At 36.3% G+C, this 17,454-nt stretch overlaps 1 protein-coding gene across 2 annotated transcripts; it reads left to right on the top strand.

Annotated features, from left to right (window-relative positions):
- The first annotated feature begins 365 nt into the window (after window positions 1-365).
- Window positions 366-12,364, top strand: LOC149843682 (chaperone protein dnaJ A7A, chloroplastic-like). Of its 2 annotated transcripts, none has more exons than XM_090000016.1 (9): window positions 366-637; window positions 710-769; window positions 2,222-2,411; window positions 4,571-4,709; window positions 4,838-4,895; window positions 5,728-5,770; window positions 10,818-10,866; window positions 10,947-11,027; window positions 11,149-12,364. In XM_090000016.1, the coding sequence occupies exons 3-9, from the start codon at window positions 2,284-2,286 to the stop codon at window positions 11,995-11,997; spliced, it is 1,347 nt and encodes a 448-aa protein (XP_089856142.1). In that variant the 5' UTR covers window positions 366-637; window positions 710-769; window positions 2,222-2,283; the 3' UTR covers window positions 11,998-12,364. The 2 variants fall into 2 exon arrangements, with proteins under 2 accessions (XP_089856142.1, XP_089856144.1); XM_090000018.1 differs by having other exon boundaries at window positions 509-637; window positions 713-769.
- Window positions 12,365-17,454: the final 5,090 nt, after the last annotated feature.

The following is a 17,454-nucleotide window of genomic DNA, read 5'->3' on the forward strand; positions in this document are numbered from 1 at the left end:
CACTGTACGCCTGATACGCAACGCGCTATGGTGCATCTAGTACCAATGCAACCATTCTTAGGCTAAGGAAAAAATGTTCCCAATCTCGAGCCAACCTCCACAAGCTCACTTAGATTAGGGTTTAGCTTGGCTCCTTAAAAACACAAGTATATTATACATTTAGTATATGTTTAAGGCACATCAAATTTATCAGGACAAAGATGACATCACATTGGGTGTAGAGCACAATATCCCAATTTATCCCATTTAACTATGCATAAGTGATTTTGGGTCCACCTGCTTACCTAGATAAGTGGGTGCACTAATTAGGAGTGATATACTTGGTTTTCGTCCATTTAACTTGTCAAAAAATGAGTGCATACAGAGACATCCGCCCGTTTAAGCAGATAAAATTGGCTGCATCCAAACGGCGTCCTAAAGAAGGTCCCCTTATCAAGAGCTTCCAAGCAACAGCACTTACTAGAGAGCTAGACCTCCTACTCCTCTCGCTCTCCCTCCTTTTTCCTTCCTCACGCCCGCAGGCTCATCGTCTACACAAACCCTAAAATCTCTCTCTCTCTCTCTAGAATCACAATCATCTATCGCTCTTCTCGCGTCTCCTTCTCAGCGAACTAAGAGCAGAGGAGGAAGAAGGCTGGTACTCTCTCTCTCTCTCTCTCTCTATATATATATATATATCGACTGAAGTGTGTTGCCCACTTCCACACAGAAGAAGGCGGAGGAGGGGAGGAAGAAGGGAATTGGAGGGGTTCCATATTGAGGGTAGTAGGTAAGGCACCCCCGTCCTTTTTCCCTGTTCACCCAAAAGATGGATTTGATTTTTGGTTTATTGTTTAGCTTCTTAGAAACTTCGCTTCGTTAGGATTGTTGTTTCCCTGTATTCTTAATGCGTGTTATGGTTCTTTTCATTCTTGTGGTATATTGGAATCGTAGATATATAAATTGAGAAAACTGGGGAATGGGGTTTTTGGTTTTGGAATGACCCCTAGATTATACCCAAATCGCGGAAGAACTTTATCTGTGATTTCGCGATTAATTTGACAAATTTTCACTTGTGAATGGCATCGTTTTGAATGTTAAGCGGTTGTTTCATGCGCCTACTCCAGAAACAAGGGATAAGCGATTAGGAAGCAAAACAGTGCGTTTGATTATCCTGTTTTTTTCCTGGATAAGTGGGTGTGTCCAGACACACACTAATGGTGCTTTTGGATGTTCCGGCCCTTACCCAAAATCTCGGGTGTTTTGGATATGGCATTTGCTCCGTAATGCAATGTTCCAATCGATCTCAATTTCCTGGTTAAGGAGGTGCGTCCAAGCACCCTCTGAGGTGATGTTTAGATGCAACAACTTATCCGGATAAATGTGACAAGGTGGATTGCAATTTCCAAGCTTATCCCATTTATCTGGATAAGTGTCTGCCACCAAACATCCCTTAAGGGTCTGAAGTGTAAGCACATTTCTTTTACTCTTTATCATGCTATTTCACTGCAGTTAGAAAGGGTTCTGTTGTTTCGACATTCTCTGTGATGTCATGAAGTTGTTATGGTTTCTTGAAGGTTTTCTTGCTTAATTTTCGTCCTAATTAAAAGGCAAGAGTTTTAAACCCAATAATCATCCAAATGTTCCCATTGCATTTCGCTCTGTGAGTTCAATGCAATAGTGTAGCTTATCCCATTTTCCTGGATAACTGGGTACATCCAGACACAGTCTAAGACTCTAAAAGAATCATTAGTTCATAAACTTTTTTCTGGTTAACTTTGCGGCCATAGAGTCCAGATATTGTTTGTGGATATTGCTTTCTAAATTGCTAAAGTTGCTTGTCATGGCCCTTTGTCATCATTGTCTTCTGTGGTACTAGTAGAATATTCGGTGTATACAGCTTCCATCATCTAGGTGAGGAGCTTAAAATCGAACTTTCAATATTTAAATGCTGATTATGTTAGTAGTCGTTGAACATTTCCCCTCTCATGTGACCAAGTACCCTGTGTTTCCTACGTTCTGATGCTTGACTCATATTACTGCCTTCTTGTTTTATCCCTTTTTTTTAGTTCTTATTGCTCTTGTAATATGTCTTCAAAGATGGTTTGTCTGTTTATGATGTGAGGCCCTGTCACGATTAATTATTAGAAGACAAAAAAGTTTCTCTTCTAATGATGATGTATTGTTTTTAAAATTGCAAACATGCGTTAAGCTGCTTATATACTATGCTCTGGATGTGCAGCTGGCATACACATTGGTGGCATTAATTTCTTTAGAAGCCTTCATCTTTCAAGAATATAAGTAATGGCAGTAATACCTTATGGAGGTACATGGGTGGTGCAATTGGGAGTCCGACCTCAGTGTAGGGCGAAATGTTCAACTGCACATACCATGGCAATTTATGAGAAAAACAAGCTGTGGACATCTCATTGGTGAGCTTATTGCTTGTTATTGGAATATAGCAAGTTCTTGTATCTTGCTTGGTTTCATGATTCATTTTTTTTTTCATTTTCTCGTTATCTTCTGTGACTTAGGCATCTTGCAACATTAGATCTAAGTTTACTCATAATGTTCTGTCAGTATATTTGGTCAACATAGTTACACAATCCTTTGTTTGTCGTTTTTCTTTTGAATGTTCATTTATGCCTGAAGCTGGGCTTAAAGTGAGCATGTCATGTTACCTGGATACAAATGGCTCTTGATTAGTCTTTTATTGGTGCCATATTCTATTAGGAGGCTTTGTTTCATCAATGCATACCGATGGTTGAATAAATAGGCATGTGTTCTGTGTGTGTGTGTGTGTGTGTGTGTGTGTGTGTGTGTGTGTGTGTGTGTGTGTGTGTGTGTGTGTGTGTGTGCCCGTTCACACTCTCCCATACCTGCGTGTGCATGGGTGGGTGCATCTATATTCTTGGAAGGTGGTGTTGGTTCCCATGGATGTCAATACGGGCACATGGTGTAACTCAGGCATGTGTCTGGTATAACATGGGTATTGTTGAAAGAATGGATGCAGGGATATGGATTGGCGTGTGCATGTCTTATAGAAGAGAAGAAAGAAGTAGGAAATATAAAACATATATGGAAAATGTAAGCTACAATCATACATACAAATGTGCATACGATATACCAAATGATATTTGGTTATGTTGTTAGTTTTGTATTGTGGAAATTAAGTGTGAGCTCCATTTGCTCCATTTGATCCCACAGATATGCATTGCATGGTTCATTTAGCAGGAATCACACTTTGGTTTGAGGTTTCCAAACCCAAAATTTTCAATCGTGCAATTTCAGTGCATTTTGGGTGGTTCATTTTTGAAGCTCTTAAAGACCTGTGTATACATTGCAATCACATGCTATGTTGATCATATCTGATGTCTTGATCCATAAAGCATGCAGAAAAAAAGTTGGAAAACTTGTTCTATTGATAGTACATATTAACAACCTGACCAACTCTTAACCCTATATATATAAATAAATAAATGGTTCATCCTAACCGACTAACCACCCACATGGTGTGGACAATACCGATTATGTTTCAAGCTGTGTCTGATAAATCTAACCCTCCAGATGTGTTTAGCATGATTCATTTGCTAGGAATCAACTACTGGATTGACTGATGGAATATGACTTTTTGAGTTTTTAAATTTATAGAAATTCCGAGTTGTCGATTTTTTAATCCTTATAAAACCCTGCTCGTATGTCATACTCATATGATCCAAAAGTGTATTCCTACTAAACAGACCATGTAGATCACATTTGTAAGGTTAGATTCCCAAGCAAAAGAACTGCAAAGGTAAAAAAATTTGAGGCTGTCCACACCCTCCTACCATTAGGAGGATCCAATCACTCTACAAATAAATGACTTCACTGCAAATGAAAGTTAAATTATATCTCAAATTTATTGGTTAAAGGCATATTATAAATGAACCATGATAAATCTGTTTCTGTGGATACATTTTTGAGTCATTAAAAAATGCATGAGCAATGAGATATTGACACCAAATTTATAGTGCACATACCCACCCCAAAGATTTATCCGATATGCATTCGTGCTGTATGTGTATTTTGTAATACTCTGAAGTACGATGCACAAACACCCTGAAGCATCAAATGTAGACATGGATACATTGGGCTCTTTTAAACACAAATATACATTGAATATGTATCTTTCAATGTTTATACAATGTCCATTTGAGGGTCATATCATTTGACATCCAATTGTATTACCTATGAGTGTGGTTTTTGGAAAGTAATTTGATCCCATGGATGCTTTTTTCTGATGTACTGTTAGCAGCCCATGTGATTCCTGGGGAACATGGATGTGTTTATCCATTTTCTTGGAAGGTTCTACTTTCTCCTGAAATATACCATTCATTAACTTCTATATCTCCTGCCTCTATTACTCAAATGTAGATGCTGTAGATTGGTTTAGCTTCATTTGATTATTATTTTTATTGTGACTAGATGTTAATTGCATCTGTTTATAACTGTTGTTTTAGATTATGTAATCGATGTTTGATGTGGCAGCAAATATCTGTTTATTTTATATATATTAGTATATAAAAGCTACTCCTAATTGTATGGTCTGCAGTGCTTTGAGTAGGGAAAAACATTTGGCATCATCATATACAAGCTTGTTTTCCCAAGATTCTCTCTGTGCATTGGTTAGTGTGGGGACACAGAATCATCATTTCCGTAGAGGAGCACGTTTTGTTGTTAGAGCTGATTCTGTGAGTATCATTGTGCAGAACCATTTTACATAATTTTACATAATTCTAGATGTCCTCCCTGTGTGTGAGTTAGATCTATCTGTCTCGTTTTTCATTTACTTACTGCAATCTAATGCTGCTTTAAATAGGATTATTATGCTATCCTTGGGGTGTCAAAAAATGCCAGTAAATCTGAGATAAAAAGCGGTAATCTTTCCGGTCGCCCCTTTGTCTTATTTGTTAAGTTTTGAATTTACTGATGTAATTTTAGCATTGTAAATTATACAGTTTTGCACTCCATCACGCCCTTTTTTTTTCTATATATTTGAGACTTGTTTATTGAAGAATAACAGGAGAATAAATGAAGATGAATGCCATTTAATGATGAAAATTGAGGCAATAGCTAACATATACATGTAGCTATAATTTTTGGCATTAATTCAATATGTGCATAATTCTTGTTTGGGGATAAACATGCTACATTACCTAAAAGATATGAATACATATTAGTAGGACTAAGATTCCCCTAAAACTATATGATGAAATACATTCAGTAACATACACTAAACCTCAGATATATTGAATTCTGATTCCTGTGTACTTTTTTTTTTCTTTGTTTTCCTTTTTAGTTGACCGGTTTAGTGGCTAATCCAGGATTTCACAGTTGAAAAACTCTGCTTTAAGTTTTCCATGACATCTTTCATGAATTCTTTTACTTATATTGTTCACCAGTAGTTGGGAACCATTCGTTTTTTCTTATAGAAATGATGGTATATTTATTGTTTTGTGTGTGTGTGTGTGCTTGCATGTGGTAGAAACTTTCTGGCTGTGGCACACTTGGGGTGAACACTGAATGTGGTAGTTAGATTGATGCCATGCGGCTATGGATTTGTGGCTTCCTTATGTTCTTTGTTTTCCCAATCTTTATGAATGCTCCTTGTGCATCTATTTTGTGTACTATTTGTTTTAGTTAGTAACATTAGTGGATTCTCCTCATTGGATCATTAGGTTTAATGAAATTTGTTGCTTTGCTTTTCAGCTTATCGTAAACTTGCCAGGAGTTACCATCCAGATGTGAACAAGTGAGTATACAGTTGCATGTTTTAGCTGAATTTTGTTGAATGCTTTATGTGCATTTGATGTTTGTTATTAAGATTATGGTGAGCCCGGTGGTTTTTAGAGGTCATTTTGTTTTCATCAAAAGAACTGTGACCAATGGTCAGTAAACAAACTGGCCAAAGAAGTATGGAAAATCCAAAGATAGAGAGAAATCCATAGTTACCAGAATTGTGATTCCCAGTGATGGGAATCCTGAGAAAATCCGAAAGATAGAGGAAAATCCTTAGTTATCAGAATTGTTTACGGTACATGGGAATCACGATTCTCAGGAAGTACAATCAGAATCACTCAAGAATTGCGATTTCTAGTGATGGGAATCTGAATTCCCATGACATGGGAATCTCAATTTCTAGTTTTTGGAAATCTTGGTTCGAATGGCTAGGAATCCCGATTCTCATAACATGGGAATCCCAGTTCCCTCAAGAATCCCGATTCCTATGTTTAGAAATCACAATTCCCTTATCAATCTCCTCTTTTAGAGATCCTAATTCTTATGCTCATACGATTTTACATATTGCTTCCAAAACAATTCCCCATACCACTTCCTGCTTCTCCAATCCTCTAAAAAATTGAAATAATCATTTACTATTACGATTCCCATATTGCTTCCCGAGTCCGAGCATCGATGAGCTTCATGAGTAACTTCCTTAGCTTTGATAGTTCAGGGAGAGCCATTTTCCTTAGCTCTAACAAAGCTCCTTATTGACATCAAGTCCTATACATTACATTATGCCCGTTGTGGTAACTATGGGAAAAATCCAAATAGCATTAAGATTTTCTTCAAATAAAACTTGCAGAGCCATTCATGTTGCTCCAATTGGTGCCAAAACATTTCCTTATGTATGGATTCAAATTTGAAGCTTGAAACATCATTAATGGCTGTCAACGGATCTGGTACTCGATCCATTAGGGTATACCTGAACTCGCTCAAATAACAAATCCCTGGGTTTGGGTTTGGGTTTGGGTTTTGTTGGGTCACGAAAATGAAATCCCAGACCTAGACTCGCTTAATTTTAAAACTTTATTTTTATTAAAAATACATATAAGATACTCTGGTCGGGTACCTGACAAAAAGCCCGATCGGGTACCTAGCAAAAATTATGACTCAAACCCTGCCCGCATACTGCTCAGGTCGGGTTCGGATCTACCTGAATATTATTCGGGTTAGTGTTTTTCATGCCCATACCTAGGATTTCGGGTTCGAGTTTGGTCGGGTACCCGATACAAGCCCGACCTGTTGACAGCCCTAGGTATATGTTTAGTAGTATTGTCCAAGATTTTCATGGTTATCCATGAGCCTTGAAGATTGGTAGCCAACCTCACCAAGACAAAGCTAGACTATCTGCATAATATGAAAAGTTGTTTTGATAGCTTTATCTTCCTAAAGCCTTTAGGCCTCCTCCTATCTGAGCATGTGTAATTTTTTCACCTTTTTTGATAGACAAGTTGGGGGGATAACCCCCATGGGGTTCGAACCTGAGACATCTTGGTCATGTTAAGAGCACCTGAATGTAGAAACTCTAAAATTTAGTAACACAATAGAAATGGATGTGGTTATTTGGTTGCATAGAAATGGATGCACATGAGGTTGTTTGATTGCATAAAGATATCATGAGGATGAATGTACATTTGGTTGTTTGGTTACATAGGGATAGATGTACACGTAAAAAATATAGAAACTGATGTAGCATAAGAATGGATGTACACATATGCAATGCATAGGGATGGATGTACGTGTAAGATATGCAAACTGATATAGCATGACTATGGATGTACACATATGCAAACTGATTGTTTTGTTCATGTGGTTGTTTGGTTGCATAGGGATGGATGTACGTGGTTGTTTGATTGCATAGGGATAACATGAAGAAGGATGTATATGCGGTTGTTTGGTTGCATAGAGAACGTAAAAAAACATGGGAGCTGATATACCATGGCAATGGATGTACACGCATTTAAACTGATTAACATGGAGATGGATGGATGAATGTACATGTGGTTATTTACCTGCATCAAATTGATTAAAATAAAAAGAATATGGAAAACTAATATAACATGGAGATGAATGTACATATGCAAATTGATATAGCATAGGAATAAATGCATATAATGCTTTTGATGGACTTCTTTTGCTCATATAATTGTTTGGTTTCATGGGGATGAATGTACGCTTATAAGTTCAAATATGGTAAATGGAGGTTGTTAATGTTATAAAGCTATGTGAAATGTGAACAATAGAGGAAAAAGTGAGTCAGCATGTGCATTTATATGTTGTTTTTATGTGTTCATATGTACATGAACAGAAGAGTGTGAATCAACAACCCTATGCTACATCTATTCCTATGCCACTAAACAAGCACATGTACACTCATCCATCCATCACCATGCTATATCAGTTTATATATGTGTATATTCTTCCCCATACTATATTAGTTCCTATTTTTTTAGGTGCACATCCATCCCTATGCAACCAAACAACTATATGTGCATCCATCCTCATGTTATCTCTATGCAACCAAACAGTCACATTTTCATCTATCCTTATGCAATTAAACAACTACACAAGCAAAACAATCAGTTTGCATGTGTACATTCATGCCCATGCTATATTAGTTTGTAAATTTTCTTACGTGTGCATTCATCTCTATGCAACCAAATGACCACATGTACATTAATTCCTATGCAACCAAGCAACTACTTGTTGAACCAAACAACTACTTGTTGAACCAAACAACATGTACTTCTGTCCTTATGTAACCAAACAACCACATGACTTAAACAATCAGTTTGCACACGTATACATTCATCCATGAGCTATATTAGTTTTCATATTTTCTCATGTATATATCCATCCTTATGCAACCCAAAACTGACAAGAAAGAAAGCTGGGCTACATTGATAACATTCAATTGCAACAAGCTGGCAAAAAAGGGCCACACACCGACCACATTCCTCTTTAGTGTTATTGTTAGATTACAAAATTTGCTTTTAATGTGTTTATTGCAGCAACAAATATCCACATTTAAAACTGGACACATGCCATTCACTAAAGAAATTCTTGTTTTGTAACTATTGAACGTTAAAGGCAGTGCATGCCTTTAATCGTTAGGAATTTTTTTGGATGAGAATAGCTGGTTAACCTTTATGAATTTAATAAATGAAAATTAAGTTTGACACCTTCGAACCAGGTTTCAGGGTGGTTTCAGTTTTTTTTCCTGCTCAAACAGATTCAGATTTGGTTAGATGATTGACACATTAGACTCTAAATCCAAATTCGTTTAAAGCATATCCGATTCAGTCAGATTTGATTTGCTTAGATGTGAACCGAATCTGACCCGCTTACGTCCTTAAGTGGCCTGCAGCCTGTGTGCATGGTACAGGTTCACACTAATGCAAAACCCTATGTATATGGGGATTTAAGGAAGAGCTGATGAATGATCCGAGCAGCTCGGGGGGTGGCCATTCCGGACTTATTGCTGATTGGGTCATGTAGTTGGCAAGCCAAACTATGAGCTGCTCGTTAAGCAAAAACAAGTCAGTGTGAAAAGATGGTGTTCAGTTTGGGTTGGTTCGTCAGAGACAGAAACACACCTAGAGACAAAGTTAGAAAAATCACATAAAATAGCTATTTTCTACCAATTTGGATACATTTATTTATTTGGCCTTCTTACTACGAAAACAGGGACTCATTGAAACTAAGCTTAAATTCAATAGTCATGCATGTTTTTAGGTGTTTCTCTTTGGTATTTTAATCCATGCCTTCTCATATGCGGGTTTGCAAGATTGGTTGATTTCTTTTCTGTTCCTAGTCATTCAGCTTGCCATTGATATATTCTTTGCCTTCTTCTTGATCATCCTTCTCTTTGAAGGCTTCCTTACGACTTGTACATTTACTTTACCCTGTGTCACATCAATATTCCTTTTCTTTGGCATGCAATGGATTGAAATGATTTTTGAAGGCCTTGTGGTATTTGGCCTTCCAAAAGAATGTCAAACAATCTCCTGATGGCCTCTCACTGTTTTTTGCGTTCCAAAGTTGGCACTTCAGGTTGTAGTTTCCTTTGGTTTTCAGAGGCCTTTGACCCGAAGTTGCTGATGACTTTTGAGTGTGTTGATTCCTTTGGATCAGGAACTGAGATTTTCATATATTGCTAAGTGTGCGTATGTGTGTGTAGGCTGGGCAATGGCACAGCTTGGTTTTGTCGATGAGCTGACTGGGCCAGTTCAGGGCAGGGCCTAAGCCTGGTTTGGGTCAGACAAAGGGTCAACGGCCTGGTCTAGCCCGACTCACGGGGGGCTGTCGTCCATGGCCCGATGCACACATCTAGTCATGTTGGAGCCATTGTGCATGCATGCACGTGTATGCATATGCACATACATGTTTATAGAGGTTCTTAGGAGCCCAAAGCATAAATTGTTTCATCCCATTTATCTCACTAAATTGAATTCTGCCTTGCTTTCTGAAGGCATATCAAGATATCCTGAAGAAATCATTTTATGTATGTCTAATGATTTATTTGTAGGTGGGAACTATTGGATGTGCTTTTGTCGTCGTTATTTCACATTGTCAATGATGAAAGAATGCTTTAATTAGAAAAGCTGGATGTATTTCTGTTGACTATCATGCTGGATGCTTGTCCATGAGCTCTGTTCAGAGGTGCACTAGATCTATCATTGGTCACATGTTGGATCATTGTCTTGACCTACCTAAATATGTTGTGCTTGGTAACCTATACTTCGATCAAAGATATTTTTGCAAGTTCTATAGTTAATGCCTGAGCATATAATAGTGAGGTAAAATGTCAAGTATCTATTTTGTATGGAACTTAACTGTGATTTTGAAATCTTTCTGAGAGAGAGAGAGAGAGAGCATGTGTGTGCATCGGTGCATGTCTTTCAGAGATATACGTTTAGGCCTTCTATAATATGCTCATTTAGCTTGTTTTGTCATTCATCATTGTGATCATGAGTTGAATTAAACTTTATTCCTCTTTGTGCTTGATGTTGTAGGGAGCCTGGAGCTGAACAAAAATTTAAAGAGATTAGCAATGCTTACGAGGTATTTTGGTCTCATTGGTTATCTTGATTAAAAAAGGAAAAGTGCTACATGTTTTTGATTATTTTCATCCTGCTCCACAGGTTTTATCTGATGATGAAAAGCGACCCTTATATGATAAATATGGAGAAGCTGGTCTCAAAGGTGCTGGTATGGGCATGGGGGTGAGTTACTCTTACTCCAAAGATGCTCGTGAAGGAAATACATGCTGCAATACATCCCAAATAATATGATAGGCGTCTAAATCAATCCTACTCAAATTTATGTCATGTTTTTTTTGTGCAGGATTTCAGCAACCCATTTGATCTCTTCGAATCCTTGTTTGAGGGCATGGGTGGGATGGGCGGTATGGGGGGGAGCCGAGCTGCTAAGAACAGGCCAATGCAGGGTGATGATGAGACCTACAATCTTGTTTTGAATTTCAAGGATGCAGTCTTTGGCGTTGACAAAGAAATTGAAATTACTCGACTAGAGAGTTGCAGCACGTGTAATGGGTCTGGAGCAAAGCCCGGTACGAAGTCATCTACATGTGGTACTTGTGGAGGTCAGGGGCAAGTGATCTCATCAGCCAGGACCCCATTAGGTGTATTCCAGCAAGTCTCTACTTGTCCTGCATGTGGTGGAGTTGGAGAGACCTCGACACCATGCAACACATGTGGTGGTGATGGCCGAGTAAGGAGAACGAAAAGAATCAGTCTCAAAGTCCCAGCTGGTGTTGATTCGGGAAGCAGGCTACGGGTGCGTTCTGAAGGAAATGCTGGTAGAAGAGGTGGACCTCCCGGAGACCTCTATGTCTTCATTGAGGTACTTGCTGATCCGGTACTGAAGCGTGATGGGACCAACATCCTCTATACATGCAAGGTGTCCTACATAGATGCTATTCTTGGCACAACAACTAAGGTGCCAACTGTTGATGGAATGGTTGATTTGAAGGTACCTGCTGGAACTCAGCCAGGCACCACACTGGTTATGGCAAAGAAGGGGGTTCCATTTCTCGGCAAGCCCAATACCCGAGGTGATCAGTTAGTACGGGTGCAAGTAGAGATTCCGAAGAGGCTCAACAATGAGGAGAGGAAGCTGATAGAAGAGCTTGCCAACTTGAGTAAGACCAAGACTGCAAACAGCAGAAGGTAGTAGATACACATTGGTTCCACATTTGTTCTCCTGCTTGTGATCATAAATTATATGAAATTAGGTACTTTGAACCCGAATTGGTCATCTGGGGCCAACATGTGGGCATCTGTTGTAGGGTTTCTGTTGTGGGATGCATGTTAATCGCATTAACAGATCATGGGTAACACAGGCCTGTCTTGATTTAGGTCGTGGTCAACCTGATGCACATCACAGTTATAGGTCAGCTCCCTTGCGACCTCTTTTTTGTTTTCCTTCCCGTTGTACTGCAAGGCGTTGGGATGTGCATAAAACAGTCAAATATGATGGCCAATCTTGATTTGCAATATTCATAAAGTTACTGAGCTATGCTAATGTTGATATGCTTGAATTTGAGCAGGACGTCTTTTACTGGAAAGAAATGATTATTGCCCTCTGAATATAGGTGGAGGGTATGTAATGTGGAGCGTGAGTGTGCAATAACCGCAATGCACAATTTTCTCATCAATGCCAAAACATTTTCTTTTGTTTACAAAAATGTACACATTTTTTTTATAATTCCTGTTCATACCCAAAAAAAAGTTTTGTCAATTCAAATGCATACCTGATTTATTTTATGGTTAACCAAAAGCATACCTGTGTTTAATTCTTAAGTTGGCCTTATTTTTTGCTCGAATTCATGACCACTTATAAGAAAATGATTGTATTGTCTTTGTAAAAATGGTATGTTTCTGAAGTGCCTACAAATTTATTAAAATCCTCCCATATCCAAAATCTTTGATTTTGATTTTTTAGGATATTTTTGCCTTTTTGCAAATATAATAGGATCTTAGCAAATCATTTTTTGCAAATGTCTTCAAAATGTGTGAACCTTTTATAACTAAATACTCTCGACTTACTTTCGTAAATGTGCTATGACTTTCGCAAATCATTTTTGTGAATGTTCTCAAAATGTGCAAATATTTTTTAACTAAATACTTTTGACGTACTTCTGCAAATATGATACGACCTTTGTATATCATGTTTATGAATTTTCAATGTGCAAATCTTCTTTAATTAAACACTTTGGACGTATGTTCACAAATATGTTATGATATTCACATATCATTTTTGTGAATACTTCTAAAATGTGTGAACATCTTTTAACTAAATACTTGCATATGCAAACATTATATGATCCTTGCAAATTGTCTGCGAATGTTCCTAAAATGTGCAATCTTTAATTAAATAATTTAGTTTGCAAAATATACCATTCTCAAATTATTTTTGCGAATGTCCCCAAAATGTGCAAATTTCTTTTAACTAATTACTTATGTCTGCAAATATTCATAAATCATTTTTGCAAATGTCCTCAAAATGTGTGAACATCCTTTAACTAAATATGTGCATTTGCAAAAATGATTTAAGAAGGTAGTGCAATATTTAAAGAAACACATATTTACTTAAAGGAGTTTCATATATTTTAGGGACATTCACTGCGAAGGTCGTACAATATTTGCGAACATAAGTATTAAGTTAAAAGAGGTTCACACATTTTTGAGACATTCAAAAAAATGATTTGCGAAGGTCGTAGTATGTTTGTGGACTTAAAAGTTTAGTTAAAAGAAATTTGCACATTTTAGGGATATTCACAAACATGATTTGTGAAGGTCGCATAATATTTGTAGACGTACATTGAGAGTGTTTAATTAAAGGAGGTCCATACATCTTGGAAACATTCACAAACATGATATGCAAATGTCGTACCATATTTGTTAACATACGTCAAGAGTGTGTTTAGTTAAAAGAGGTTTGTACTTTTTTGGGACATTTGTAAAAAAGATATGCAAATGTTATATCATATTTGCAGATGTACATCAGGAGTGTTTAGTTTAAGAAAGTTCACACATTTTGAAGACATTCACAAAAATGATATGGGAAAGTTGTATCATATTTATGAACGTACTTCAAAAATGTTTATTTAAAGGAGGTTCGCACATTTTGGGGTCATTCGCAAAAATGATATGCAAAATTTGTGTCATATTTGTAGACATACACCAGGAGTGTCTAGTTAAAGAATGTTCGCACATTTTGGGGATAATCATAAAAATGATATGTGACCATACTTGTGAATGTACCTTGAGAGTGTTTAGTTAAAGATGATTTGCACATTTTGGGGATATTAAAAAAAATGATATGTGAAGATTGTACCATATTTTTGTGAACATACATCGAGAGTGTTTAATTAAATAAAGTTCACACATTTTTGCGACATTCACAAAAAATGATATGCAAAGGTCGAACCATATTTATGAACGTATGTTAGGAGTGTTAAGTTGAAAAAAATGCGTACATTTTGTGGGCATTCACAAAAATGATATGGAAAGATGGTACCATATTTGAGGACATACATCATGAGTGTTGAGTTAAAGGAGGTTCACATATTTTAAGAACATTCGCAAAAATAATATGCAAAGGTCATATCATATTGTGGTGTAGTTAAAGAAGGTTCACACATTTTAGAGATGTTCACAAAAATGATTTGCGAATGACAAAAATGTTATAAAAAATAAAAAATCAGAGATTTTGGATATAGAAGAGATTCGACAAATTGGTAGGCATTATAAGAAACATGCCTTTTTTTTATAAGGCAAGTACGAATATATATATATATATATATATATATATATATATATATATATATATATATATATATATATATATGATACATGATCCGTGCTAAATATGACACAATTTTAAATGAAACATATTATTCAATCTTCGGTGTTTTTTCAAAATTCTAACTAATTGATTTACTAGAAATTAATACTTGGATCAAGCATTTTGGATGGAAAAAATGGTATTTGATTTATGAAAATGGTAGGTTATTGATTTTTTGAAACCTTATAAAAACCTATACATGCATCAGAATAAAATCTTCTAAGAACTGGTTCTTATAAAAAAAAACATATAGATTACATATAAGGTCAGAATTTTGAAAAAAACACAAAAAAATCTGATAAAATGTTTCATTTAGCACCACACACACACACACACACACACATAGCATATCAGAATTTTGAAGTTTTTTTTGTGTTTTTTTCAAATCTGACCATAACATGTTTGATTTTATGGGAATGAATTCTTGGATCGTCTCTTTCGGACATGTGGGTAGGTTTTTGTAAGGTTTGAAATTCGATGGTCTAAAATTTTCATATATAGAAGCTTAAAAATTCATGCTTTTTTATCCGAAAAAACCCAACACACGTGTCATTTTCTAATAGATTGGCTATGCCAACACATTTGTGGGATCATATTTGCAAAAAAAAATGCCTTAAAAACCTCTGTTTGCTTGTGGTATGCACTTACTCCCAACTATATATGTGGATTAATTTTGTTGCTATTGAAGGTACAAAACTATTGAGCTAAAAATCACAAGTTTGTGCTTTATTTACTGATTACATAGATGTGTTCAATATGATTTGTTTGTTAAAGATCAAACCTTGGATCATGTTATTTTAATTTAAAAAAATAATTTTTTGAGACATGAAATTTTGATGCATTGTAGACAGTTGACTTTTGAAGCTCTTAAAAAGCCTGCTTACACATTGCAATCACATGATTTAAAACTCATTTCTACCTTGTAGATGGAACCCACAAGGTCAGATATAAAAAATAATCTAAACAAATGAAGCGAAGATGGTTTATAGTCACTAATTTTGTGCCTTCAATAGCACCATATTTGGTGCTAAGGTACAAAAGTATTGAGTAAAAATCACCTTCTTTTCATACTTTTAAATGTTTTTCATAGATTGGATTATATGGATGTGATCTACACGGTTGGTTTAGTAGAAAATGAGTTTTGAATCATGTGATTGTGGCATATAAGCATGCTTTTTAAGAGTATAAAAAATTAATGGCCCACATTGTAGCAGGACTCGAAGAATCATATTTTTTTAAATAAAAAACATGATCTAAGGCTTGATCTTTAGAAAACAAACCTCTATGTGGTTAAATTGTGTTGATGCAACTTGAACCTATGATTTTTAACTCAATAGTTCTATGCCTTATATATATATATATATATATATATAGAGAGAGAGAGAGAGAGAGAGAGAGGTAAAGAGAAGCATATTAATTTAATGGAGGTAAAACTGGTTAGGTTAGGTTTCCGCTTGTCTGATAGGAGCAGATAGTGCATGCCACGCCACCTTGCGTTGGGAAGTTGCAGGTTCGAAAACCGAACGGTATGGTTGTATAACTGGTAGGGGTCTGCCTAACCCTAGCTTGCCTTTCAAAACAAACTTGTTAGGTTTGAACTTATTAACCAACTATAATTCAAGGAAAATAATTACATCACGAGGGGTATGATTTTGAATTGTATTTATTTTAGGCATGAATTTGATTTGTAAAAAATAACCAGGTGTGTTTTTGTAAATAACCCATTTTGAGGATATGATCTGTACCAGGTCTGCGCAATATCCGGCTGTGGTAGGCAATGTTTTTGGGTGAAAAGATCAGGTACAATATGATTGCACAAATATTTGTGCATTAAGCACCAGATCACCCTCCATCTTGATTGATGGGACAGGGCTCAAGTTTTTCACAGTTAAGACCAATGTTGTCAGTACGGTGCCAATCAGCAGAAAATCGATACGATACCTGAATCGGTTATTTTTTAATAAATATAAAAAATGTTTAAAATTAATTTTGTAATATTATTTTAATGGTTTTAATACGTGTCACATTGTGATTGACACAGAATATTTTTTAACAAATTCAGAAGAGAATCGTTATCATACCCGACTGGATTTTGACAACATTGGTTAAGACTATGAAGTTACCTTCAAATGTGCTCTAGGGCAAAATCCCTCTTCTGCAGAAATAATCCTCCTATATTAAAGATTATGTAGCTGAGAGTTTAATAGAGGGTAAGAGCAGGCTAGTAAACTTGACTTTTGGCTTTCACTTTGGTCGTGGTTTTGAATAAGGATCCAAATTTGTCTTTGTTTTAGGTTTTAGGCATGGATAGGGATATAAACGTATCAGTTTCGGGTTGGATCTGGGCATTACTGGTTGTGACCTAATCGGATCCGGAGTCCAATGGAGATCAGTTAAAACCAAATCCAAATCCGAATCCGACTTGCTTAAAATCTGAAGTTTACATGTATTCAGATTTTTGGTGAACGATTTGGATGCAAAACTTGACACCAACTTTTTAAATCCAATTATTAATTGGATCAAAATTTGGCTACCAAATCCAACTAAACGGATTCAGATTCAGTCGGATATCTGACCTGAATCCAAATAATTTAGATCCTTAGGCATGGATGTATGCTTGAACCTGAACGCATGCACGTATAGACATATTAAAGTGCATATAAAACATTTTGGCTGTTTTATAACAGCTTTGACCTTCTTAATACCAGTATTTAAGCCTATTAGTCATTTAGGGCTTTTACCATCTCAGAAATGGGCGTTTTGGCTAGCCTTTGATTGCGC

Source organism: Nuphar pumila, chromosome 3, assembly GCF_984573655.1.
Source record: "Nuphar pumila chromosome 3, dmNupPumi1.hap1.1, whole genome shotgun sequence".
Lineage (NCBI taxonomy): Eukaryota > Viridiplantae > Streptophyta > Magnoliopsida > Nymphaeales > Nymphaeaceae > Nuphar > Nuphar pumila.

Bases quoted from the DNA above. Each gene is read 5' to 3' on its own strand.
- LOC149843682 (XM_090000016.1), top strand. From the start codon at position 2,284: ATGGCAGTAATACCTTATGGAGGTACATGGGTGGTGCAATTGGGAGTC. The intron at 5,771-10,817 runs GTGAGTATACAG...TTGATGTTGTAG, and splicing joins TACCATCCAGATGTGAACAA to GGAGCCTGGAGCTGAACAAA. The intron at 10,867-10,946 runs GTATTTTGGTCT...CCTGCTCCACAG, and splicing joins AGATTAGCAATGCTTACGAG to GTTTTATCTGATGATGAAAA.